General features: G+C 43.8%; 1 protein-coding gene across 1 annotated transcript in view; it reads left to right on the forward strand.

Annotated features, from left to right (window-relative positions):
- sbf2 (SET binding factor 2) overlaps window positions 1–26,802 on the forward strand; it is a 91,136-nt gene extending 64,334 nt beyond the window's left edge. The window contains exons 18-41 of the mRNA XM_056413641.1: window positions 983–1,153; window positions 1,550–1,827; window positions 2,914–3,086; window positions 3,320–3,393; window positions 5,040–5,235; window positions 5,928–6,055; window positions 6,634–6,809; window positions 8,208–8,341; window positions 8,426–8,627; window positions 9,062–9,258; window positions 9,448–9,588; window positions 10,911–10,994; window positions 13,652–13,830; window positions 14,414–14,590; window positions 14,735–14,836; window positions 17,752–17,937; window positions 18,992–19,118; window positions 19,515–19,642; window positions 22,107–22,331; window positions 22,430–22,537; window positions 22,638–22,831; window positions 24,457–24,544; window positions 24,629–24,760; window positions 25,537–26,802. Of these exons, the coding sequence (XP_056269616.1) occupies window positions 983–1,153; window positions 1,550–1,827; window positions 2,914–3,086; window positions 3,320–3,393; window positions 5,040–5,235; window positions 5,928–6,055; window positions 6,634–6,809; window positions 8,208–8,341; window positions 8,426–8,627; window positions 9,062–9,258; window positions 9,448–9,588; window positions 10,911–10,994; window positions 13,652–13,830; window positions 14,414–14,590; window positions 14,735–14,836; window positions 17,752–17,937; window positions 18,992–19,118; window positions 19,515–19,642; window positions 22,107–22,331; window positions 22,430–22,537; window positions 22,638–22,831; window positions 24,457–24,544; window positions 24,629–24,760; window positions 25,537–25,635 (3,699 nt within the window). The 3' untranslated portion in view covers window positions 25,636–26,802. The remainder of the gene's footprint in view (window positions 1–982; window positions 1,154–1,549; window positions 1,828–2,913; window positions 3,087–3,319; window positions 3,394–5,039; window positions 5,236–5,927; window positions 6,056–6,633; window positions 6,810–8,207; window positions 8,342–8,425; window positions 8,628–9,061; window positions 9,259–9,447; window positions 9,589–10,910; window positions 10,995–13,651; window positions 13,831–14,413; window positions 14,591–14,734; window positions 14,837–17,751; window positions 17,938–18,991; window positions 19,119–19,514; window positions 19,643–22,106; window positions 22,332–22,429; window positions 22,538–22,637; window positions 22,832–24,456; window positions 24,545–24,628; window positions 24,761–25,536) is intronic.
- The last annotated feature ends 200 nt before the right edge of the window (window positions 26,803–27,002 follow it).

Raw genomic sequence — 27,002 nt, forward strand, 5'->3', positions numbered from 1 at the left:
CTTCAAAGGAAAACTGTGGAGTGATAATGGAAATCACTGTATTGTCAGGCTCTGGGAAGAGAAATTAGAAGCTATTTAAATAACCGGCTTGAGCTTACTCCTGGTCGTGAGACTGTTCTGGGAGATGGCCAGTTGGTGAAAGTTGTTCTTTCTTCACACCTGTAGTTGACAGAATGGGTCAGCATTACTGCCTTTAGCTGAGCACTGTATGGTGTGTGCTCTCTCGTAGCTGTTTTTGCCAGCAGCAGGTGCTTTACTCTTCAGCCCGCACTAATGCAACAACAGCACCGCTTCCAAATACATCCAAAAACAGAAGGAAATAGAGGCGGTCCGTTGCTCTGTTAGGGTTGTTATCTATTAAAATGTTACGACTACCGAGAAATGATTGATTTCACATTGAAGCCCACGGGTGACTATGTGTGTGTTTATTGTTTTTTTTCAAGAGGCACTCGCTGCAGCCCAAATTCCTTCTTGATGCAAATACCCAATGACAAATAAACGTGTCTGACTGCCCACAACCAGAGCGATTACGACGCAGTTGGCAACCCAGGACTGAACATGCATATTGCAGGCAGAGGATATGTTGATGTTAGACAGGAGCAGCTGTCAGGAGAAATACATTTAATATAAGAGAGACTATTATGATAGGATGTAAAAGGCTTAACCCCTGAACATACTGTTTAAGAAACATATCTTTAGTATTTTTAAGTTCACAATCAACTCTCCAACAAAGATAAAGATGTGTACACTGAGTGAAATATTATACAGTTTTGTCAAATGGAAATTATATGTTGTACACTTTTCCCTAAATTGTGGTTCTGTAGTTTGGCCGTGTTGCATGTGTTCGGTTTGACTGGGGTTGTTGACGAGGTTACGCATGTTAAATTTTAATTGAGGTTGGCACATTCAAATGAGCATGCAGAGTTTTGATGTCCCGCAACACAAAGGCAGAGTGAACTATGGAATATGTCTTGTCTTGCAGAAATTGGCTGCCGGGGTGAACCAGTTTGCCTACACCTGCATTCAGGACCATCCCATCTGGGCCAACCAGCAGTTCTGGGAGGCCACTTTCTACAGCGAGGTCCAGAGTCAGATCCGAGCTCTTTATCTTAACACCCCAGAGGGGAACGACTGCATCACTGCCAGGCTAAAGGTAAGACAGTGGAAGATTATATGAAATATGTTTAAACCCACGGTATTGAACTCTAATGAGAGATGGAAAGATTGAACCTCAGAAAATGTCTTATGTCCTGCTTTTTAATAGCTGATGTTCTTCTTGTTATAATAAACTAAATCTCTTTGGGTTCTGGACTGCTTTGGACGTGACATTGAAAGAGATAAACCTGGTCCTAAATGGACGGATGGATACTTATTGTGTTTGTTAATCAGAAATAATTTTCCAAAGTATTCAAGTAACAAAACATTTACGGGGAAAATCATCCTCTTGTTGAACTGTTTGCCACACTCATCAGCCACGACTGCATTATGGGGTGTCGGACCTTAAAGAAATGTGTCAAACTCAAACCGTTTGCGCTGACCTCTCCTCCAGGATGCGAGCAGCCCCGAGTCTGCAGCGGGCAGCGATGAGGAGCACACGGCAATGGCCTTGGCAGCAATGCAGCTGCGTTTATGGCCCGGCCTGAGCAAGGAGAAGCAGCATGAGTTGGTGACGAATGAGGAGAGCACCGTGTTCAGCCAGGCCATCCACTACGCCAGCCTCATGGTGTACCTGCTCGTTCCTTTGGACACCAGCAAGAAGATCAAGCTGCTCCGCAACGCCCCCGTCGCCGACTGGGAGAGCGGCAGCAACAGCATCGTCACAAACAGGTCGGCATGAAGCTTCACGGTCTGAGTGATAATACATTTGATTTATATAGCGCTTTTCTAAAATACTCAGTCACATTACAAACATTAGAATCATCATAAAAGAGCTACACAATTAAAACGGATCACACAACCGCACATTAAAAGCAGTTCTGAGGAGGTGGGTTTTGATTTGGGATTTGAATAAAGAAAGGTCAGTGTGGTCTGGGAAGAGTTTGGGGAGAGAGTTCCAGAGGGAGGGGAGGGGGAACTATGAAGAAGGCTCTGTCCAGCCATGTCCGGTGGAGAAAGACTGCAATCAACTGATTTTCTTCCACGTGTCTTTACCGTACACTAAAGTCGAACCGAGTGGACGAGAACATATTTTTGGCTTGTTCAGTATTCGTCCGGTAGAACGATCAGGCGTGTCTGGAGGAAACTCCGAGGTAAGGTTTCGTGATTGGGGAGTATGTGTTCCTCTTCTAATAAAGTGATGATTGGTATGTGGGCAGATGTGGCTCAGCCACAGTCTACATGATACTTTCCTATTACCGGTAAGCCAAATGGAACGCAGTACCTCTCCTGTTTCCGGCCCACATCCATCCCGTGGGTTTACATCACTACTGCAAAACAGAGTGAGGCTCATTTACTTCCATTCGGAAGTTTAAAACCCTCGGGCAGTCTTCAATGGGGACACACTGTTCTCCCCCGAACCAAACACAAGAGCACTGGAAGTGATTTATATCTGATGAAGATCCCCCATGTATGTCTTTTCTTAGAATTGGAAGACGATCAACCCAAAAAACATTGTTGCTCAAAATGTTACACTTTGTTATTAATTTGTTGTTATGTACGGTATTTGAGCTTTATAGAAAATGTGTTTTGAACACAATGTTTCTATTTAATCAGTGTTTTGTTTTTATTTCTAATAAGAAAACAGAAACGCTGAAGCCAAGGATTGTTTGTGAGGAAATTGTCTCATATTTCCCCCCCCCCAAGACATTTGGTTCTCATCAATAACTATGAATCCAAAGGGAAGGTTCCATCAGCTTCTCATGCGAAACATTCTTCTCGGCTCATTTTCATTGCGTCATCCTGCGTGTTTTACAGCATCGCCGGAAGCGTTGCAGAAAGCTTTGACACAGAAAGCGGGTTTGAGGACTCTGAGAACAGCGACGTGGTCAACTCTGTGGTCCGGTTCGTTGCCCGCTTCATCGACAAGGTGTGCACAGAGAGCGGAGTAACCCAGGAACACATCAAGAGCCTGCACAGCATGATCCCAGGTACAGCGCCCACACTAATCCCTGCAGCTTTACGCCGACGTGTGTATTCTCAGCTCAGGCCAGCAGCAACAGAGGCTCCTGAGCTGATCAACTCCTGACCTTTGGCCTTAAAATCTGTAACTACAGCCTCTGGTTGTAAGAACGTGTGGACATGCATGCGTTTCTCCGTACCAACTCTGTGTGGGCACTTGTGTACGCACATATGGTGGCTGACCCCGACGTGTGACCCACAGGCATCGTTGCCATGCAGATGGAGGCTCTGGAGGCAGTTCACAGAGAGAGCAGGAGGTTACCTCCCATTCAAAAGGTGAGCGTTGCTCTATTCTTGGCTGCTGGGACTTCAGTTGTATGTACAGTTCAGATTGGAGATAATTCCATATCATTTTTTTCCTTCTCGATACTGATCACAATACCTGAACCTGCGTATTGGCCGGTACTAAGTACTGATCTAATACCAGTGCGTAAAAAAACGGAAATGGGTCATAATTCCCTTATATGTATTTTACATTGCTGTGAAAAGAATACCTGAAACCTGATGCAGCAGTTTCGGCGATACCAGAGGCATTGACGGCACTAGGTTCTTCTTCAGAACAACTTCAGGGTATTTACAAGTATTTACAAGTATTTACAAGTATATACGCCATGCCAGTACTGCTTCGGGAGCAACCTGGAGACCGTGGTGAGCAGTCTGGGCAGATTGCCTGTGGTACTTTGTGCAGCTAATCTCTCACATGTTTATGTGTTGGACTGCCAGAAAATACTAAAAAGGGTATAAACACCTCTGAGTCTGGTTTTATGACACGTCTGAATGCTGGTAGTCGTGGTAGGTTCAACACAAAGGTGCACAGGGACTTTTCTTGGTCCGGCCGTCCATTCAAAGACTCATTTAAGAAGCTCCTGGCCAGACCTCAACCCCCCCAGGTTGGCTGTGGCCTTAATGGGAAAGGCTGTGAATGATCTAATGTCCTTTATTCATATTTGTGACAGAGGAATTGTGAGGCCAGAAGCAACACAAGGTGCGGACTTGACTGTTGTTGTCTACAGGTCATACAATAGATACAGCTGTCCCTTTGATGTTTCTTTCATCGTGAACTTCTTTGAAAACTAAAAATCAATTCCAAACCCATAAAGAATTTGAAAAGTAATAGTAGTATGCAAGATATTTACTGTTTGAAACTCAACATCTAAACGTAATCGCTGACAATAATGTAAAGCAAAGCCTAACATTAAATACCATTTTGATGTAAACCTTGAGTGCATTATATTTGTCTGCCAGTTGGTTGTTGTGTCTTTGACATTGTGTGAGGTGACATTTGAGACACAGAGTGGTGCTGCATCCTCTGCCCCACTGGGGGAGAAATAACCCTGATATGAATTGAGTAACTGTTCATCTTAATAAGCCTTATTCTAAAAGTAGAAACACATTGTGTCAGTCTGTGTCCACTTGTTTGTTTTTATTTAGTTAACAGATCATGAGGATTTTCAGAGGGTTGAAATAGCAAATTGGTCTGTACAGAGAGCATGAATTGGTTTAGTTCTTTTAGATTGCAATCTAATGGTCAGTGTGTGGGTGTGCGCTTTTGATGATGAAGAGCATGTGATTCTTAGATACGTCCAACACGGTCATGTGTGAGGTCCTGGGACAGGGATGATGTACGTGTACAGATTATAAAGCCCTCTGAGGCTAATTTTTTATTTGTGATTTTAGGCTATACAAAATAAACTTTATTGAATGTGGTGCTGTGACTTAACATTATAATGATGTCTTGATTTTATATTTTTTGGGGGATTTTCTGAAGCACATTTCTTTACTGAATAGTCCGAGTAATCCTAGTCTAGAGCCCTTTACAATCGGTGTCAAAATGTAATCTCTGACATACTTCATAGACAGGTATAATTTGTGGGTATTGGTCTGTCCTCACATTTAATGTTTTTTTGTTTTTATACCTTCAGCCTAAAATTCTGCGTCCCGCGCTGCTTCCTGGAGAGGAGTTGGTGTCAGAGGGATTACGGGTGCTTCTGGACCCTGACGGCAGGGAGGGGGCCACTGGGGGTCTCCAGGGGGGCCCTCACATCCTGCCAGCAGAGGGAGCCCTCTTTCTCACCACATACCGCATCATTTTCAAAGGCACCCCCCATGACCCACTGGGTAAATACTGAACCACGGCAACACATGCTTTTAGGTCTCACTTATAGGAAATATTACTCTTTTATTTCTTAGATAATTTTTGTATGTTTATATAATACATATATTTGTAAATGTGTATTAAAAGCGAGGTCCCAACCTATGTTAAAGCCAACTTGTTCTGCTCAAGTGCCAGCATACCGTACCCTGGTAAACATACTCTTCATCACTGAATGTTCCTTCTAAACCAACCATTACATTTCATGTCCGGCCATATGACTTTTGTTTCAAGTCATTCCCCATCTCTCTTCCCTCACTACTGTCGCCTCTCTTTTGTCAACTATCCAATATTTATTTTTAAATACTAAGTTATTAGCAGGTGATCCTGTGTGTTGTGTCCGTAAGAGGATGCATCAATGAGCTCTTATGCGATGCTGATCTTTTTTGGGCGACTGCGGCTCAGAAGTTAATGCTGGTCATGCTTCATAAAGATGATTGAACCCTGGCTCCTCTAGTCCATGCCCATGTGACACTTGCACACCCAAATTGCTTCCGAAAGCTGTGCCATCGGTGTGTGGATGCTTAGATAGCAGGTGGCTCCTTGTATGGTTGCTCTGGCCATCAGTGTATGAATGGATGTGAGTGACATGTAGTGTTAAACACTTTGAGTGATCGGAGTACAAGTCCATTTACCATTTGTTTCTATATGCGTCCAGTGGGGGAGCAGGCAGTGATCAGAGCTTTCCCAGTGTCCACTCTGACCAAAGACAAGAAGATCAGCATCCAGAACCAGCTGCAGCCGAACATGCAGGAAGGCCTGCAGCTCCGCTCCGCTTCATTTCAGGTAAACGTGAAACTCACGAGACTCTTTTGTTGGTCTAGTATGAAAACATGTTACCAAAGATCTTCTATAGATGAGTGGACACAATGCAGTGTGTTTTAGTTCATGTGGCTTTGTTATAGATTTTAGATTAAAAGAAAGAAAACTAAAAACATCACAAACAATTCACTGGGTTAACAGAGGATTCACAGATATATTTGTCGTCACACTTGAAATAATTATTAACAATCTGTGCGGCACATCTTGCTGAGACCCCACTGTCTTGTGTTTTATAACACAAACTTGATTCTTAGAATCAAAGAGAAAAGCCTCTTTCAGCCAAGCATGTGTTGTTTGTCTTGAGATGTACTGCTGTAAAAGTTTTTATGGTTCATTCCTGTCTTTTTACTGACATGGATGATGAAAGTGCCCATGCTCTTGGTATGTGTGATGGAAATGTACGTAGGCTGTTTGACCAACTCCCTCCATTTGAAGATGGCCTCACCAAATTGTTCTTGGGTTGAACTGAGGTCAAATCCAATGTGAATATGAAATCTTCAATGTGTTGGTAAATAATCAGTTTCACTCTAAATCTCTTGCAGCTGCTAAAGGTGGCTTTTGATGAGGAGGTGAGCTCAGAGATGGTGGAGATTTTCAGAAAGCACCTGCAGAGGCTTCGCTCCCCACAGTCCATCTTCAGCTGCTTTGCATTCGCTGCAGGACAAACGGCACCTCAGCTAATTCTTCCAAAACAAAAAGAGAGGAACACTGGCTTCAGGTTTGTCACTCGTTATTTGACGACATCACCTATTTCAAGGGACATCTGAGATATTAATGTACATAATAAATTAGTGCTGTGAAAAATAACGCGTTAACTCAGTTAATTCAATTACAGGTTTAACTAGTTTTTTTTTTTTTACGCATTTAACGCATGCGCAGAATGAGCTTCCAATCTGTCTGTTGTTGGTCGTCGGGACGAAAAAAAGTCACTTGCAAAATGAGCTTCCAATACACCACTTCAATCTGAACTCTGTCCGCTCTCATGCAGACGGTCTGTTCATCGGTAATGATCCTTCCGCAGGTTCACCTCCGGAAACCTTGTTACGACTTTTACTTCCTGTAGATCAGGGGTCTCAACACGTCGATCGCGACCTGCCAGTCGATCGCGGCGTAGTGTTGGTAGATCGCATGACATTAAAGAGATTGGCCCGCCCCCTGACATGTTCTCTAGAGCACGTCTTTGTTCTTTTATTAAACTAAACGTCTGTTGTTGATCGTATCTCCACAGCAGCATGTCATTTCTGTCTCTTCGCGTTGCGTTAACACTTATCGATCTCCGTCTCGCGCCACAGAGCTCCGTGCGCGCGCATCGGGACCGAGCAAAAAAAAAGTCACTTGTCCGGGCCGGTGAGGTTTCAGCTTTGCAGCGGTGTCCCCGCCGTCCCTTTCATCACGGCCCAGTTCATGAAGAAAACCCACACAGTCAGTTTGCCTCAGCAGCTGCTAGAGGAAGACTAGAGGCCTTTAGATTGTATCATGGTGGAGTTAATGGTTGACAAACAAGAGAAACATGCTCTGTTTAACCCTCCTGTTACCTTTACATTTACTCACATATTTTACCCTCGGGGTCAATTTGACCCCACTAATTAAAACCTCCAGAAAATTATTAGAATTAATATTGCTTCCCAAGTTTAAGTGTGAGGTACTTTATGTTTGTTTGTTGACTACCTAAATAGCCCTTTAAATCAATAAAAAAGTTGATATTTCTTAGGGTTAGTGAAAAACAGCCTGGGGTCAAATTGACCCCAAAGAACACCGACATTAAACATTGAATGGGGTCAAATTGACCCGAAAGGCAACAGGAGGGTTAAACATTCTGTTTAGGATGAAGATGTATTAATGTTCCATATGGAAGAAAACTGCTAAATAACTGCTGAGTTGCAGCACCATTGTATAGAATAATGTATGAATGTATATATCCGTCTTTTCTCATAAATCTCTATGTTCTCACAAAATATACCGAGAATATCGGTAATATGTGATTAATCATGATTAATCCACAAAAATCTGTGATTAACCCGATTAAAAATTTTAATCGTTTCACAGCCCTATAATAAATACATGCCTCTGCAGTTTGTTTGACATGATATCGCTGTCTGCCCTGCACTCCTCACAGAACACTGTCCAAAACTATTGTCAACGGAGCAAAGAGGGCCGGAAAGATCACCATGGGCCGTGGCAACCAGACCACACTGAAGAAGAACGACAGAGGCAGCAGGATGATCTGGAATGAAGATGATGATGTTTCAAGTGAGAGGAATGGCACATGTGAAAGCTGTTTGAGGGAAGTGGAAAACCAAACTCAATTCTCCTGTATGTATGCGTGTGTTTCAGTATCAGACGACGGTGAGCCGCTGCCCAGCAGCACTCTGCGAGCATCAGAGAAGTCCACCATGGAGCAGCTGGTGGAGCAGTCCTGTTTCCGTGACTACCAGCGACTCGGCCTGGGCACCATCCCTGCCAGCTCATCTCGCTCCAAGTCAGGCGAGCAGTTCAGGATCACAGCCGTGAACAGACTCTACTCCGTCTGCCGCAGGTATCAACTCACAGGCCCGAAACCCTGATAAAGGTCAATATTGTTTCTGCAGTGCGGCTGGACGTGCATCAAAGAAGAGTTGAGAAACCTGCTGATCGCTGCTGGTCCACAGATGACACTCAGTGGTGCTGAGCACATTAATCTCCAGGATTTATAGCCCTTCCAGAAGCTTTATAAGCCTTGATATCCCAAAAGGCCAGTGGGGAGTCCTCCTTTATCTGATAGATGTTTGACATATCAATTGAGACGGATTCAAATTCAAACACATGTCGTGACTAATACAGCCATAATCCCACTTCAGAGCTTGGCTGTATATTCAGTAATATATCTTTTATTTACAAATGGCGTTGACAGGGGTTTATTGGTGCTAGACAATCCTTTTTCTAAAAACTTGTATTTAGTTTTAAAATGTCCATTCTGCCTCTCTCCGTCAGTTACCCAGGCCTGTTGGTGGTTCCTCAGGCCGTCCAGGACAGCAGCCTCCACAAAGTAGCCCGCTGCTACAGACACAACCGTCTGCCCGCTGTGTGTTGGAAGCATCCTCGCACTAAAGCCGTGCTGCTCCGCTCGGGAGGCTTTCACGGCAAGGGTGTGGTGGGATTGTTCAAGTCGCAGAACCCCTCCTCAACAGGTGAGCGTTTACACATCTAGTGCCATCAGTATGTTACTGAACGCTGACCTCCTGGCGTAACGGCTAACTAAAGCTAAATAGCTCGCCATGTTTTGTTTCGATTAGCCAATGAAACTGATTCAAACTGATTTGATCATTTTTATGAACTCGTTATTTTCCAAGTCAAAAGTGTTGCCATCTGCCTTTTAGCTCCTGCCTCCTCCTCGGAGTCGTCCAGCAGTCTCGAGCAAGAGAAGTATCTGCAAGCCATCCTCAACTCCATCCCTGTTCACTTCAAAATGAACGGAAACAACACCGCCTCCAACCGCTCCCTCGTAGGCCTCTCCCCAGGTACACCAACCTCTGGGTCCACATCGGAGTTTCATTTATTTATGCTTTATACCACATTTATCTCTGCTACTTGACTATTTAGATCTGTGTCTGGAATTATTTGGATATTTCTAGATAATAGACTCTTCATATCTAAACCAACACACATTTGTGTCATGTGTGTTGTGTTGTTGTGACTTTTGTCTTTAGACCTTTGATAATGCCGTTGTCAGCGTGACAATTTTACTTCAGGAGACAGGAAAAGCACAGGTTTAAGTAGCACATTAAAAAGGCTCCTTTCCCTTTCGATGTCCCACGACATTGAGTCTGCGCAGTAGCAAGCCACTGATGCTCCAACACCTTAATGGAATACAGCCGTCAATGTTATTTAGTGCTCCTGCATTTGACACGTCATAGTGCACACACACACGTTCCTCGCCAGCGTTGGCTGATTTACCTTCATGTCATGTGGAAGTTACCATATTTGATCGTTTCTAACATCTAAAAAAAATACAACTTGTTCAGTAACAAAGCAAACGGAGGTGGATACCTCACGTCAGATAACTACACATATCATGTCGGATAACTACATATTGTTGATTAATAGTGCCCTCAAACCAAAGCTACGCCATCTGACCGGCTGCAGCCCTACCTGTCTTCAATTGACTGTGCGGTGGCGTTTGCTCTACCGTGGGAAAAAAGTAGTTTGTTTGCGAGGGACGAGAGGCCACGAGTTCATTTCTTCTGATAAAGAGAAAAACTGCATAGTTGCTCTCTTTATTTTTGTTCACTCCGGCTCTGTTTTTTCTCTGCCATCAGGCAATCACTCTCTTCCCTTTTGTGTTTGCACGGGTCCACAGCTATTTTCCACCAACTTATCTCTCTGTGTGTGTGTGTGTGTGTGTGTGTGTGTCACATTCGGCAACAATTGGAAGGATATTTGTACAATTAAAGGTTATATAAGAATCGAAGGACAACCTGGGGTCACTGCCCATTCATCTCCTCTGACTAGACTGAAGCTGTGTCCAGGATGCTCAAACACAAGCACGTACACACACACACACACACACACACACACACACACACATACTCATTTTACCAGCATGCATCTTGTGTTTAATGTTTAGGGTTCTTAATGGGAAAATTGGATTGAGCTCAATTCTGCAGTGCAAACTAAGTCCGAAGGCATAACGTATCATTGCAATGACTTTTGTTTTGCTTGTAGAAGGCAGTGCACATCTGTCATCTTGTCTTGCTGGATTTGGGGCTCACACTGAATGAAAACACACCTTCCTGCACACTGACACTTGCTGTAATGTATTGTGCAAATGTTTTGTCCTCAGGCAGTGACAGGAGGACATCCAGGATACCAAAGATGGCTCCTGTCCATTTAGAGCTCCCATTCTCAAGCAGCTTTACCAGAGGAGGTGAGTGTTGTTCTCTGTTTCCTACCGCCAGATGCCAGATGAAATATGAAACTCCAGAAGCTGAGTTATGAATGTGTTTTAGCGTCGCGGGGCCTTATTAATTTCACTCACATATTGGATAATCATAATAGTTTAATGAGGTTTGCGTGTCAGCGCTCCGGGTTATCCCAGATGTTCTGCCCGTTCTCTTTTGTCCACACGTGTTCTCCCAATGAGTGAATGCTTTGTTGCACTAAAATCACACTCCTGAAGACGAAACTATGAAACTAAAGCAAAGACATTCTGGAAGGATTCAGATAGAAGTGAAGGAGCACTCATCTTGTAAAAGATTATATTACTGTGATTTTAGAAAGTTGGGTACATTTATAAGAATGGGTGAGATTTTTGATGCTTAAATTCATTACAACTGTTGATGGAGATTTTCAGCTCAATATTTCTAAAAAATTTACTTTCTCCACAATGAATGCAGACTCTAATTGTAATGTTTGTAGCTATATTACCAAGCCAATGATGCCTGAATGTGAGAAAACATGATTAGAATGAATAGTTGTGAAAATACTGGAATCTTATAGTATAAAGATTGTAAAAGTATTAAAGAGCAAGAGTGAGACAAAGTAGTAGTTTCTAAATAAACTAAATACAACAAGTGTATTTACAGTCATTTTTCTTTCAGTCCAAAAACTTTAAATAAATGCTGAAAATAATGTAAATAATTGCGCCTTGGTGCCCAAAGTGAAAGTATCTACAGTATACACTTTAGTAACTCTGGTAATCCTTTAAAGTATAACAGCAACTCACTGCCGTGTTTCTGGCAAAAGAGCATAAACCTGGCGGATTAAATTATATTGTTAAATGGAGACTACTTCATTAATTAACTGCATAACTGTCCAGTAATAATGACTGTATATAAAGTGCAGGATTATCACTGGTTTTTTTGCCAGATTACCTAAGAAAGTGCCACAGATTTGATTCATTTGAGATTACTAAAGTCAGAACATATGGGATATTGGAGAAATGTTTCTACAGTTCAAAAATAAAAAAATCAGTATCTTAGCAAAGACGAATTAATCTTATTAATAATGCTGATGGAGGCATATGACAAACTTTTTTGGAAATGAAAAGAGATAGATTCTATTTGTTTGCCTGTTCTTAAAGAGTTTTCCATATAAAACTGACACCTGCGGATCCATGTCAGTAAAGCCAATTCCTCGTCAACCTCTGGTAACATCTCTCTCGCTGAGGAGAGAACAAACTGACTGCAGCCCGGTGCAACTATTACAGATACAGAATGTGTCTCATCGAAACAAAGTCTTTATTTTCATACCATCAATCATAACCTTGGACACACATATTCATGCATGCTATGACAATCATTCTCTTGATCATTGAAAGATAACTTAATGTGGCCCAGTCTCAACTCTTCATTTGCATGTCTCTGATATGGTTGGTAGAGCCGGTGGTGATGTCCGTATGATGTTGACGTGATTTATTTTTTTCATGCCTCTTTCCCTGCCCTCATCTTTTCTCTTTACCTCCCGTACAAACAACCGCCCAGTGCTTGAGTACAGAGATAAACTTTTCACTCACTCAAACCAAAAACCTGCCAGTAAGGAAAGAATCCAGCATCAAGGTAGAGTCACACTGTCTCCTTCCCCTGCTAGCGCTCATTATCTTTCTAACGCATCGTCCATGCCTCCTTCCTTTCTTTCTAACCGGCACAAGAGCTCACTAACCAGGTCACTTCACCGCGCTTCAAACCCTGTGAGACGTAGTTCTAATCACGTCTGACTTTGTGAGGGCTCTTCTGGGAGCTGTGGTTTTTCACAAGCCAAAGTGGCTGCTCTAATGTGGCCTGTTCATTGTTACTGCGTTGGCGGGGCAGAGTTAACTAACTGGTGGTTAGTAACAAGCCGAGCCCGACTGACGGGGAGAGGATGCCGTTGGTCATGGCAGACAAGTCATGAGGCTTTGAGCTTGTGGTCTACTGAAGACAGACTCCAGCGTTCTGTAATTTGACCCAAAGCAAATAGTAGTCGATTAATATTCTCATAAAAAATCATATAAAAGCTTTGTTATTGTGTGTCTTTATTGCCTGTTTTTCTCTGAGTCATATCAGGTAGCGGCAGTCTTGTTGAGCTTCAATCAGCTATAAACAGTTATGTTATTGATTATATCTGTGAAAGGTGTTCCAGATAGCATTTAAAAAACATTCCCCAAGGATCTTATGATATCTGTCTGCATTTTAATACAAATATTTCGTACAAATGCAACTCCTGAAAGTAATTACTGTGAAAAATCATCTCCCTCCTGATTGTGATTCATGCTGTTTGGAAGGCATTGCATGCTGGTTTTCAGAGAAATGTGCTTCTAGACTTGTTGACTTCTTAAATTCCAACTACTTCTGCTTCTAATATCTCAACACACACAGAATCGCAGAGGCAACTGCTTTGTTGGTGGACGGAGAGAATGGCATAATCCCTGTCGCACGTAAAGCTCGTCCGCATGTCATGTGTTGTTCATCATGAAGTCTTAGTTTGTTTGACAGCATGTGTATATCAACAGACCGGCTCCTGCGTGCGTGTGTATCTGTGTATGTATGTATGTGTGTGTGTATGTATGTATGTGTGTGACTTTTGCTTGCATTCGTGTGTTTGCAGGCATGTGGGCGAGCCTGCGCTCCAGCAGCCGACTCGGCCATCACCCGTTGACAGCAGACGTGGGCGCCAGACTAGCAGGGAAGGATCTGGCGCCCCCCGCAGGGAGCAGCAGTCTGCAGGCGCAGCTCCTGAAACGGCAAGCCACCCTCTACGTCTTTGGAGAGAAGTCCCATCTCAGGGTGAGAACGAAAAGGAAGCTCCTCTGTGGTGGCGGGGAGGACATTTAGTCTTTAATTGAACCACAGTGTCCAATTTATTAGGTCTGTAGACCTGCACCGTCAAATGCGATCCAATCCAAATGTTCATGGAGTCTACTTTGGTGATGTGATGATTTATTCATAAACTGTGTGACATGCTAATGTATGCTTCAGCCTTACGGTCGTAGTTGATGGTCGTGTTGTACTGGACCACATGTTATACAGAGGTATTTTGTATATTTCAAACACTTTCACCAAACACTTCAAATATGATTTTGATAATTTTTTCAGCACTTTTGTGTTTCCTTTTAGTGTAAATGAGTTCAAAAAAAAACACATCGCCTCTCAATGTAGTACAGTCCAATAATTCACCACCAAGTAGGGCCTCAAAATGTCCCATATAGCTTTCGGGCACTGTAGGTGTTAAACACTTACCATGTACTCACGGTTCAAGTCTGACTGGGGACTTTGTATCCAACCTAAACCCTAGAAAGCAGTTTTAATACTAACTCACTTACCGTGATAACATATACTTACATGTTTGATATCTTTCTGTGTTTGGCAGGGCCTCAGAGTGGACTCTTCTCTGAACTGTGAACTGGTGCCGGTGGACTTTGTCGACACCCGGCAAGTGAAAGCCTCTTTTAAAAAGCTGCTGAGAGCCTGCGCTCCCAGCGCCACCTCGGCCGACTCCGAGGATTCCTTCCACAAAGCCTTGGGAGACTCTGAATGGATCCTGCAGGTAAAGAAAGACACAAACAACACTGACTTTGCATTTTCTAATGATATCCAATGGTATCATATGCACAGGGAGAATGAAGTGTGTGTGTGTGTGCGTGGGGGGGGGGTCTTTGTGTTCAAATGCACATATGTTGATCTCCCACAGCTTCACAAGGTCCTGCAGCTGGCCCTGATTCTGGTGGAGCTTCTGGACAGCGGCTCATCAGTTCTCCTGAGCCTGGAGGACGGCTGGGACATCACTACACAGGTGAGAAACACGCACAATACCGAATGTAATAAACAGACAAATAAGACAATATTTAAAGCAGAGGAAGAACATGGAGAGTTTGACTTTTGGTACGTTTCCATGATCCCGTTCCTCTACTAAACCTTAATTGTGTATGAAAAAACCTGAAGGGAAATACATTAGATTGAAGCAAAGAAGTAATGATATAAATGACATTAGGTGTTTTGGAGGTGGAGGTAGGAGAGCTGGCTTATCAGAATATAAAAACACAAAAACATCTGGTACTATAAATGCTGATGGAGACGAGGGATAAGCCATGATTTTAGAAGTAATTAACTTTAATCAAATGAATTGTATAATGTATGCGACTATCCCTGACGCCGGTAAATATGTGTTGCACGTTCAGTGCGGCTCTTTTCCATCTTCGCAGTGCGTGCCAGCTCTCGTGTTATTAGCTGGGCGAAGTGTTCGAGCGGTGGAGCGTCGTAAAACCCAATTCATTCAAACTCGACAGAAACTAATTCAAACTAACCGAAACGGTCTTCCTTCCTCTGCGCGGGTGGTCAAGGAGGAGTATTTTTCTTGAAATGCCCCTCAATCCCCACAAATCATGACGCACATCGTCACATGCCTCCGCTGCATCAAATGCCCATAAACAAAGAAATCAAAACAAAGGAGGTTGATGAGTGTAACCACAACTCCCCTGGTACAAGTCCTTGGTACATTTCACTCCCGTCTTTATAAGCGTAGCAGTTGGTCCACAAAAAACCCGCATGGATCAAAAGAAACACACAATACCATCCTGAGTGGAAGGCAGCAATGAAACACCACGATGTATCCAAGTCACGAGCACTCAGTTCACAATGACATCATCCTCATTGACTCTTAACGATGTAGAACACGCAATGATTCACATTGCATTTGGCCAAATGTCATAAAGATGCCTGTGTGTCATTGGACTGAAAGCAGAACTTGGTCTCTTGACGGTTCATAAAACACTCGTCCACATGATGAGTAACTGTTCTTATTGGTGTTGATGTAAAACAAACAGTCAGACTGCACTGCACCATGTGTGAATACCAGATCCTCTGGCACACCTGCTTTTCACGCTCAGCTTCTAATCAGCTCTGCCACCGGTGACCCGATAACACAGAGAGAGATTATAAAAGTCTCGTTGGCTCACAGGGTTTTGCTGATTTCCAAAGTTCACGGTTCTGATTTTAAGGCACGTAACTGGAGGTCTCTTGTGATCCAGATCGATTGAATGCATTTCCTGCTGCGGTCGTCAATTCATGGCATGTTTGCTTTCTGAGCTCATTTGTTCCTTGTTGACCTGTTAAAGTGCACATGTTGGTGCTGCGAGTGAGTGTCCTTCACAATGTGTTTACTGGGTTTGCTAAGCCCAGGGCTGCTGTGTAAAAGTACAGTTTGTGGACCCCTAATGTCCGACGCGTGTTCGGACCGGAACGTCTCTCTCCACGGGCCGCCAGGTCCTGATCAGCCCGGACAGGCAAATGGGCTCCATATGCTCTGGCTCTCCTGCCTCTGACCACAGCCCAGAGACACCCAGCAGACAGGAAGCAGAACTGCCCTCTGTGCCTCCCTCGTGTCCTCTGTCATGCCTGCCATCTTTCTCAAATCCGTTCCTCACTCCGCTGTAGTCTTATAAATAATAATAATTAATAATAACAGGGGTTTATTTCAGTTGCGGGGGGCTTTCTCTACCACCCAGGGCCGGACGCTCTGTGAAACCTCACGGGGAAGCCATGAGCTGATTTTCTCGCTCATTCCACCCAGCAGGCCTCATTAATCGTGTCGGGGAAGACACGTGCAGGGGAGCAGGCCGGGCACACGGCATGTGTAGAAAAGTGCTCCTCAGCTGGTGGTTTGTGGAGCGAGCCTGAAGATTTTGCGCCGGTGTTATATAAATGTAATTAATAGCAGATGATCAGTTTAACGTTGGGCTCAGCTTTTGAAGGGATGCAAAGCAAAGTGGGACCCTAAAAGAAACAAAAGGTCCGCTGAATGGTAATCCAACATGACAGTCTGTGGTGGTGAGACAGCTGCCACTTTCCTTTAGCGGTGAGATATTTAAACCGCTCATTTGGGGATTTTCAACCCTGTATATTTAACATAATGAAGCGTATCATATTCAGGAGATCTCAGTGGGATTGAAGCCGGTTGTTATTCAAATACTTTCCCACTGAGACAAAACATGCTCGTTACAGAAATACTGGTATCGGCAATAAATGTTATCAGATACTGCAAGTAACAAGAAACCGAGCAGAACAAATTGTTTAGGAAATTAAAAAAGGTTTCACCAATAGTTTGTCCGTCAGAGAGCATTTTTCAGCTGTAGAATCTCCTGCTCAATTCACATCTCTGTCGCAGTTATTTAGTAACCTTTTGTTTTATTCATGATATCAGTACCTGAATGTTTTTAACTTTTAGATACCCAAGATTCATATTAACAATGTTTTGCTTACATTGTTTATCAGAAGATGTACACAAATACAACGTTACACACTGAACGTTGTCACAGGTCACATTACACACATTCCAGTTATTCCATGTTTAAGCAGATGATGAGTTCAAAGTCAGGCTCAATGTCAAATGTCTCAGTTTCTGTCAATGACATCTCAGAGTAGGTCAACTTTTCGAGAACATCAATTCCCCCTCGAATATGAAGCCGGTGCTCTTTTCCTGTAAGAACAGTGTGTCGTATGTTCATATCAACCAAATATAATTAGTTTAACTTTACTGTTTTGGATTTGTTGTTTTTTTAATTAGGCTTTAAGAGGACCGAGCACACCACAATCCAGGAGAAACGCACAGAGACACATTCTAGTGTTCTTGTTCATGGATGATTGATAACACTGCAGATAAGTTTTGTCTTTGACCTTTCTCTTCCTCGTGTTTCCTCTTCTTCTCTGCAGGTGGTGTCTTTGGTGCAGCTGCTGAGCGATCCTTTCTATCGGACCCTGGAAGGTTTTCAGGTGCTGCTGGAGAAAGAGTGGCTGTCCTTTGGCCACAAGTTCAGCCAGCGGAGCAACCTGAGTCCCAGCAGCCAGGGCGGCGGCTTCACGCCCATCTTCCTGCAGTTCCTGGACTGTGTGCACCAGGTGAGGTTCACCGGCCCCACCACCGGCTCTCCACACAGTCCAGCGTCTCCGAGCCCTGCTCTGTGACTGACCCCCACATGACTCCACACGGTGCATACCGCCTTCATGAGAGCATCACATTCCTCAAAAGCATACAGGCCTCAAGGGGGGGGTGGAGGCAAGAAATTCAGTTGTCATCCATACATTTGGTTTAGTTTTGCACTTTGCATTCCCAACACTGGATGTGGAATTGCGACACCGTATTGCTCCAGAGAGTGTGCTGCCCAGATGGTCCGCGATCAGCGCGAAGCTGTCTGCGCTCGCGTGTGTCAGCATCCCTTCACATTGCAGTGCGTGTTTAGAGCTGCATGTGGGAAATTGCATTCTGGGGATTGCTGGTCTCTAAGAAGGTGTGGGTGTGGGGAAGGAAGTGGAGTTAAGAATGGAGCTGATACAGAGAGTGTGTGTGTGTGTGTGTGTGTGTGTGTGTGTGTGTGTGTGTGTGTGTGTGTGTGTGTGTGTGTGTGTGTGTGTGTGTGTGTGTGTGTGTGTGTGTGTGTGTGTGTGTGTGTGTGTGTGTGTGTGTGTGTGTGTGTGTGGGGGTTGCACAGACCCCCTCCCATACACCTACATCAACACATAGTTTCTGCATCTGTCCTTAGAAACGGTGAGCCTTGACACTGAGACATTTTGGCAAGAGTCCTGGAGAGCTGTAAACAGGGGATTCGGACAAGAGGAGCTAAAAATATAAGTCCCTCATCTCCAAAACAGCTGTTGTTTTTGCCAATAGACCCAGGTGGCCTCAAATATTCAACACTCTTCAACTCACACTCCTGGATGGGAACAATGGGTCTGCAATCCTGCTGGCTCAGTCTGGATTGTGTCTGGTGGTGATGATGTCACAGACCTTTGCCCCCGCGAGGACAGGAGACGTTCTTTCCTGTTCCTAATTGGTCATTTATGCACTGGAGGGATGTGACGCCACAAAGACACGATCTAGCTGTCACACACACACTCTGACCTTCCCCTATCTGTCTCTTAAATCTAATCGTTATCCATCTTTTCATGTTTGCAGATTTTGGAGCAACATCCTCTGGAGTTTGAGTTCAATCAGTATTATCTGAAGTTCCTGGCCTATCATCACATCTCTAACCGCTTCAAGAACTTCCTGTTGGACTCCGACTACGAGCGCTTGGAACATGGTCAGTATCCTTTACCATTTTTTATTTTCTGCGGAAATGCTGCATCACAATACTTTCATATAATTAGCACTTTACTATAAAGTCTACATGAATATACACACAAGTCCCCACATCTGAATGAAACCACATCAGAGGCCTGCATAAAAATACTCCAAAAATATTGCCTTAACTATATTGAGATGTTGTGGTTTATGTGTATGCTTGAAGATGAAATGCGAGTAGAATCTCCATGGATCAACGTAGCCAAACAAAACCTTCTCTCATATCTTGCATTATAACTCCGAAACCCTTTTGTTAAATGACATCTTCTCGTACCGTTGTGTCGCATCAGCCAAAACAGTCTGTGTGATGAATTGTCCCGTGTGCTCAGCAGCTTCTCCTCTGTGTGTTTTGCAGGCACGTTGTTTGAGGATAAAGGTGATAAACAGGCCCGGAGGGGCATCTGTATCTGGGAGTGCATGAACAGGATGCACAGGAGGAGCCCCGTCTTCTTCAACTATCTGTACAGCCCCACCGAGAGCGACGTGAGTGATTCTGCCCTCCTCTCTTTTCTTTCGCGTAGCAGAGCTGACCGCTACAGCTGGGGTGACTAGGGGCGACTCTGGTTAGCAGGTCTGTCTCTCAATCAGGTGGTTGGCGGTTCAATTCCCACCCTAGTCGGTGTGTCCTTGAGCAAGACACTTAACCCTGAATTGCTCCCTGTAGCCGTGTCTACGGTGTATGAATGTAACATGATTGTAAGTCACTTTGGATAAAAGCGTCAGCTAAATGTAATGTAACTGATCCATGCAGCTCTGAGGAGCGATGGTGTGGTTGAACTCTCGTTCCACCGTATATACTGTATATATTAGAAACTAATAATCAACTCTTATTATGTAGAACCAGTAAGCTGGAGGAACCAAAAGGTCAGGCGGACTGATTGTGAACATGTGTTTTTTTTCTTCCATTTCAGGTATTATTGAAGAATTCTGTGGTGTAAAATAACTAGCGAAATTAACTTTTTAGGTTGCATTGTTATGCTTTTGGTGCTTTATGGATAATATACTCGGACACTATTACTACTTTTACTCAAGTGAAAGATATATGTTCTTTTTTCCATTAGAGTCTAAATTGCCGGCGATTCACATCTGACAGTTACGGCTCCCGATAACTGACCGCTCTGCACACACAAGCAGCTGGAGCTCCTGTTAGCTCCACAGACGGATCAAATAAACCGTCCAAGTCCTGATTCACTTGGAGATATTGATACAAAATGTGCTTTGAAGTTTAACTGATGCAGACGTTACAGACGTAGCTGCTAACTGCGTTGTTTTGCCTTACAGCCTTTGGTTGAGACAGGAACTTACATGTTTAAGATTAATGTGTTTTTATTTCATTTCTGATGTCAAGTAAAGCCAAAGAGCCTTTTTGACCTAATAAATTAAGTAGAGTTGGGAAATATATAATACTCAGGAAATCCAGCTTAGTCTCTGGAGTTATTTCTTTATCATTTGCAGTTATTTTCTTTCTGATAGTTTAGGAATGCCTCTGTGTTCTTCCAGTTTTCTGACAGAAGTGTCCTGTTAATGATTGAGGCCTTGCTTTGAAGAATGAGCAGATGTTGGATGTCGATGATATCTAAACTCTAATCACAGTGATGTGTAACTCAATGAGACAAGCCTGTTTCTGTGTGTTGAGTGACGATGTGCAGTCGGCCTCACTACATTTCATTTAGCTGACGCTTTTATCCAAAGTGTCTTCCAATCGTACCCCGTGGACATGAACAGGATGCTACAGGGAGCCATTCAGGGTTAAGTGTCTTGCTCAAGGACACATGGACGAGGGCCGTGAGCGGGGATCGAACCACCAATCCTCTGATTGAAAGACGGACCGCTGACCCACACTACCACCGACGAGTGTTGTCACGATACCAAAACCAGACTTCAATTCTGAATCCCTCTTCGTGAAATGTTCCTTGCTTTTCTTGTGAAAGGCAAGAACGGAAAGAGTGAACCTCTAATGCCGCTGCCGTTCACTCCAAGGAAGCGTACGTCACCTCAGAGTTATTGTTTTGTTACCTTCATTTCTATTGGTGCAGCTCACAACCAAGAGGCAACCTCTGGTGCTGAGAAATGAATCAAATCATTGAGTGCAGTCCCTCAAATAACCACTGGAGGCTGTCTCCAAAAGCGAGTCAATCCCCACAGACGTCCATGTTAAAATGTTCAACTTTTCAGCAGAAATAAATGTTTACAGCCTGGTACACAAATCAGTTCTGCTCTCTATAGCATATTACCTTGTTAATGGCAATACAATAATTCAGTTTATTTTATATAGCCCTATATCACAAATTACAAATTTGCCTCAGAGGACTTTACAGTCTGACCACATACGGCATCCCTGTCCCAGGACCTCACATCGGGTCAGGAAAAACTCCCAAGAAATAGAAAAAACCCTTTCACAGGGGAAAAAAGGGAAGAAACCTTCAGGAGAGCAAGAGAGGAGGATCCCTCTCCCCAGATGGACAGATGTAACAGATGTCATGTGTACAGAAGGAAACATTCGAGTTAAAACACATTCAATGAATACGACAGATTGTATGAATAGTTCGTAGTAGGCATGGTCCACAATTCATGATAACAATATAATTGCGACGTCTTGTTTTGGGGAACAATATAATGCCATCAGTGAAATGTATCTTTGTTGGGAGGTGGAGAAAGAGATAGTCTGTACGTTTTTACATGATGTTGGATCATTTTCACGATATTATCATGTGTATTATTAACATGTTACTAATATTTCATTGTTTTAAATCTCTCATCAATCCGTCGCGTGAACACTACCACAGACTTAACAAGATGCTCTCTGCAAGACTAACACATTGTGGGCTTTTTGGTTTCCTCAACAAGAAATCAATCTCCATAAATGTTTCCCTTTTCCGATCGTATTCTACACAATGGACGCATTCACATTGCATCTGATTCTGACTCCAACCTTTGTGTTCTGTAGGCCATCCTGAAGCCCTCGATCAGCATCCCCAGCCTGAAGAAATGGAACTACTTCACCGATGAGACTCTGTCCACAGGGCCGTGTTACGACTGGGGGATGATGGCTGCGAGGTCGGACAGCTCGGAGGAGGTGCACACGCTCTCCAACAGCAAGAGGAGAATCGTGTGGCCGTGTTACAACAGCGTGAGCCGGGCCCAGCCGGACGCCATCACCAAACTTCTTGCCGTAAGAGTCATTTCCAAAAATGTTGAAGTTTCATCCCATTTGTTCTCGTATCATATTTCAACATTTGTGTTCTTTCCCGGCTGTCATTGGTGCTGCAGGACATTGGGAAGCTGGAAGGTGAGCTGAACCAGGCCTCTGAGAAATGGCAGACAACTCTGGAGAGAGTCCGACTCAGCATTCAGGAAGACCTCGCTCAAGAAGGAAATGTGCGCGTTAAGTTGTATTAATAATAAACAGAAACAACACATTACAGTTGTTCAATCGTGTCAAACTGTTTCCCACTTTCCATCTTGTGTCTGTCTGCAGCTCCGTAAACAGTCCCTGGTGTCCATCTCAGGCCTCATTCCCACGTCCAGCCTGCAGGCTTTCCAGCGGCGCTCCATGCTGCACCTGCCAGACAGCGCGCTGGGCGAGGACCCGAGCGCCAACGCGGCCAACGGGCTCAACCGCCGCGCCGCAACGCTCTACAACCAGTTCAACCCCAAGAGCGAGGAGAACAGGTCGGTCGTGAACTGCCTGAGTACTGGAACAAGAATAAGAAGTCCACTATTTAATTCCCTTAAAACTGGTACCGAGGGGCCGGTCCAGGTTTGGAAGATGAGTCATGGCTTGTGTGTGTGATGTTTGTGAGGATAGTCTGTACTCTGGGTCTGTAATTTTACAATTACCACAGTTAAAATGAGTCTGTTGGCTCTGATATCTGGAATTTCTTATTGAAATCTACTATTTCTTGGTGTTCTTTATGGTTCAGAGAAAAGTCTGAACAGAAAGTCATCGTATCAGAAATACTCACTCGTCAATACATCTTTTAAAGCGTAGAACCACTGTCATAGTATCCATAAATCATATGATTCTCTAGATTATTAAAATGTTAAGTGTGATACGTAATCACTCAGTGCATTTACATGCAATCAAATTATTGGCTTAGTCGGACTGAAATCGAATTATCCGTTTCATGTAAACACCTTAGTCGGACTATGTGCGGTCCGACTTCGGTCCGATTAACACCCCTGGATAGCTCGGTCCGATCCAGTTGATAATTCGACTCGCGGCATGTAACTCTGAATTCGATTCGAACTGGACTTTGCGGCTTTGCGCATGCTCGAGATCCCGCCCTCCTCCCTCCCTCCCATGTCGTGACCCGGAAGTTGAAAGAGACGATAAATTAAATTCTCCGTGTACCTTCGACGACGGCGTCTTCTCTCCGTTATCAACTCAGCCAATAGCGCCATTTGCATTCGCTGTACTCCTATTAACACCATGGAAGAATAGTAGAGGGATGTAGTCACCGCTCTCTGTTCGCCATCTTTCTCGAAATGTTGTTGTTGGTGGTGGTGAAGAGGTCAAGCGGAAATGGCTGTATCACCACGAGTTGTAATGAAAACAGCGCCGCCTATCGTATCGGATATGACATGCTTTCGGCCAATGATTCGAATTACTCACTGCCATGTATATTGGGATAACAGCAGATCCCCCAAAAGATAGCATAGTCCGACTAAAGCAAGATTCGAATTATACCATCATGGAAATGCACTGACTGTGTACTCCCTTAGTTGTCTTATTGATACTGATTACTTTGATATTTGTTCCATTTGTTTATAAACTCTTTCCTCAACGGGAACATAATGTACAACTGTGCTGCAGTTGTTCTTGAAGCGTGACGTCAGGCTCAGTGTGTTCATTGTGTCTCTTGTTTTCTATACAAGCGATAGTGGGATCCGCTCGATCACACTTTGATCATGAACAAGAAAAATGTGTCTAAAAAAAGAATTAGGAATAGTATTTAAACTGACTGCACAGCAGGAGTAGTTTGAATATTTTGAAGTGGGGTTGTATGAAGTACTTATCCAACCAATCCAACTTTTGAAATGTCCCCACTGTGGGACGAATAAAGGAATATCATATCATATATCAATCCCTCGACAGAATAACTGAATACACGTTTGCTTCTGCGCTCGTCCACATTGTGATCGGTCCTCCTGGGGAGCAGGCTGATCGCTGTTTACATCCAAGCCGACAACAGACTCAAATCCCAAATTTAAACCTAGTCAACTGCAAAAAGTACAGAGACGTGACATCCAGCGTTGAAATGCACACATGGCTCTCACCGCGTGTCGTTCTCCAGGTCTTACGAGGGGATCCTGTATAAACGCGGAGCGCTGCTGAAAGGCTGGAAACCTCGCTGGTTCGTATTGGATATAACGAAACACCAGGTGAGCCGCGCCCCGTCCATGTTCCGGAAGGACTGAGCGCTCGCCTGAGTGACGGGCGGCGGACTAACGCTCACGTCTCCACAGATGAGGTACTACGACACCGGGGAGGACACCAACTGCCGAGGCCACATCGATCTGGCAGAGGTGGAGTCGGTCACGATCGCCGCGCCAACCATCGGAGCGCCCAAACACATCAGTGAAAAGGCCTTCTTTGACGTGAGTACAAGGGAACCCCGATGTTCCCTGGACGCCGCCGGGTCAGCGACGTGAGCGTCTCTTCTTCCGCAGCCACGCTGTCCGTCTTGTGCAGAGTTGTTTTGCTCCTATTTTAGTTTCTTTCCGAGCATATTGAAAAAAAAAACATTTGCAAATCGTTTTTTATGTTGCGACTGATATCTGTGGCTGTAACTAAGTAATCAACCAAAGTCAACAGCTAATGAAGCCATTGTTGTTGTTGTTGTTGTGTCCGCCGTGAGACCGAGCGCCTCTTTGTCTGTCCAGGGCTGATCTCGTACTCTGCTGCACCAAACCCGTTCATATTTCCGGTGGCCAGTCGTGGCGGCATGTTCAAGGACCGCGCGGTGCTTTCTGCTGTGTATTCAGCTGACGGCTAACGGAACTAGCAGAACACGCGGCGCAGCTCCCTTTTATTGTTTTGAGCGCTGTGTTCATGGAAACTCGACTGTGTGAAGTTTTTTATTGCAATAGTGTATATTTTGATATATCTGAGGACTTTGAGCCAATTGCCTGCATTCATCGCCGCTTGTTTTGCATTTGAATGAAGCTCTAGACCGTGATACCAAACTGGAGTTCACCTTTATAGTTAAATATTGAACTATTAGCATTTATTACACTGACAAGTCGAGCAAAGATGAACCTTGGTGTCAATGTGGAGGACAGAAAAGGAGTTTGACATGTTATTGTGTTGCACATGTATGTCTGCCCTGCCCCTCTGGTCCACATGTAACTCTTGTTGTCTGATCCTTTTGTAGCTGAAGACCAGCAAGCGAGTCTACAACTTCTGCGCTTCTGACGCGCCCAGCGCTCATCTGTGGATGGACAAGATCCAGAACTGCATCTCGGATGCCTGAGCGGTGACCCTCCTGGACACTGTCTGGACGTGGTGAACATTAGAGACGCGACACCCGCTCGACTCGGCTGTCGGACGTCTTTAATTCGGGGACCACGGTGAACATAGTGCCTGCTTGTTACTTCGAAGCTGTTCGTCTGTCGCCTCCCTCCTCTCCTCCTCTCCTCCCCCGCTCCAACGGGGATGCAGTGACGATGAGCTGATGTTTGAGGCGACTGCACTTCCAAGGAAATGCGATGCTACTTAAGCTGTAAATAGATCAAAGCAATATCACTGGCTAATCAAACTGTGGGTTCAATTTTAGACTTAAAGAAATTTAGAAAATAGCATATAAAAACATTTCTATTGGATATTTTACTACTAGGAAAAGGTTATTGCTGCTTAAAGAAACCTATAAACCGCCAAAAACTCAGATTATAATGCACAACATTAAAAATCTATGTATTTGCACTTAGCTCTAAAGTATGCACTCCTTATCGAATATAAATTTCTAGCAGATGCAGACAGCGAGACTAAAGGCATTACTTTACAATGTACATACATTTCCTCCAAACAGTTTAAATAAAAATAATTTGCACTGTGAGTTCAAAAAGAGTTACCTGAAATTTTTCTATTTAAATACGTGATGTTTTTTCTATTTTGTTGAATGTTTTATTGACTTCTGAATAACACATGTCTCATGTAATGTAAATTATTATTGTTTATTAAAAGTGTAACTGTGTGGTGGCTTTATTGTTTGTGTAAATACATGTGATATTTCATTTTATGATGTACTGAATATAAGTAAACTTTTCTAACCTTAATTCTAATGTGACCAACTAGGCTTTTTTAATGTGTTGTTACTGGTTTCCCGTTTGTGATAAAACATTGTTCTGAAAGTAGATGGAGACAATTAATTTGTTGTTGTTGTTGTTAGATTGTCCAGGCAGGCTCTGTGTCTTTTAAGGGCTTTTAAGGAAGTAATTCAATATATCATTGGACATTGTGGTTTTCAGAGATTCTCCTCTCGTCTGTTCTGTTTGTGCAACTGATAGTTTAATAAAACAAAGCAAAAAGATGCAAATGAATCTATCAAAGATGTCGGAGGCTTTTTTTTGTTATTTCATCTTTGTACCATGTTTTGTGATGACACTAATATTTTGAAATAAACCAAACCTACTTGAAACTACCCGTTGCTTGTGTTCCTGTTTAAGTGAGTTAATCCGAGTTAGGGCTGACCGATTCCCCCCACGGGAGATGGTCGAGCCTTCAGACACACCGACATGTTTTACATGCAGTGCTCCTCTTTAACGTGTGAAGTAGAGACCGTGAAACAACCCGTGGCAGTAGGCCTGCACAGGCTTGCTGGACACTGAAAGGTCTCTAGAT

The sequence above is a fragment of the Pseudoliparis swirei genome, chromosome 4 (genome assembly GCF_029220125.1).
Source record: "Pseudoliparis swirei isolate HS2019 ecotype Mariana Trench chromosome 4, NWPU_hadal_v1, whole genome shotgun sequence".
Classification (NCBI taxonomy): Eukaryota; Metazoa; Chordata; class Actinopteri; order Perciformes; family Liparidae; genus Pseudoliparis; species Pseudoliparis swirei.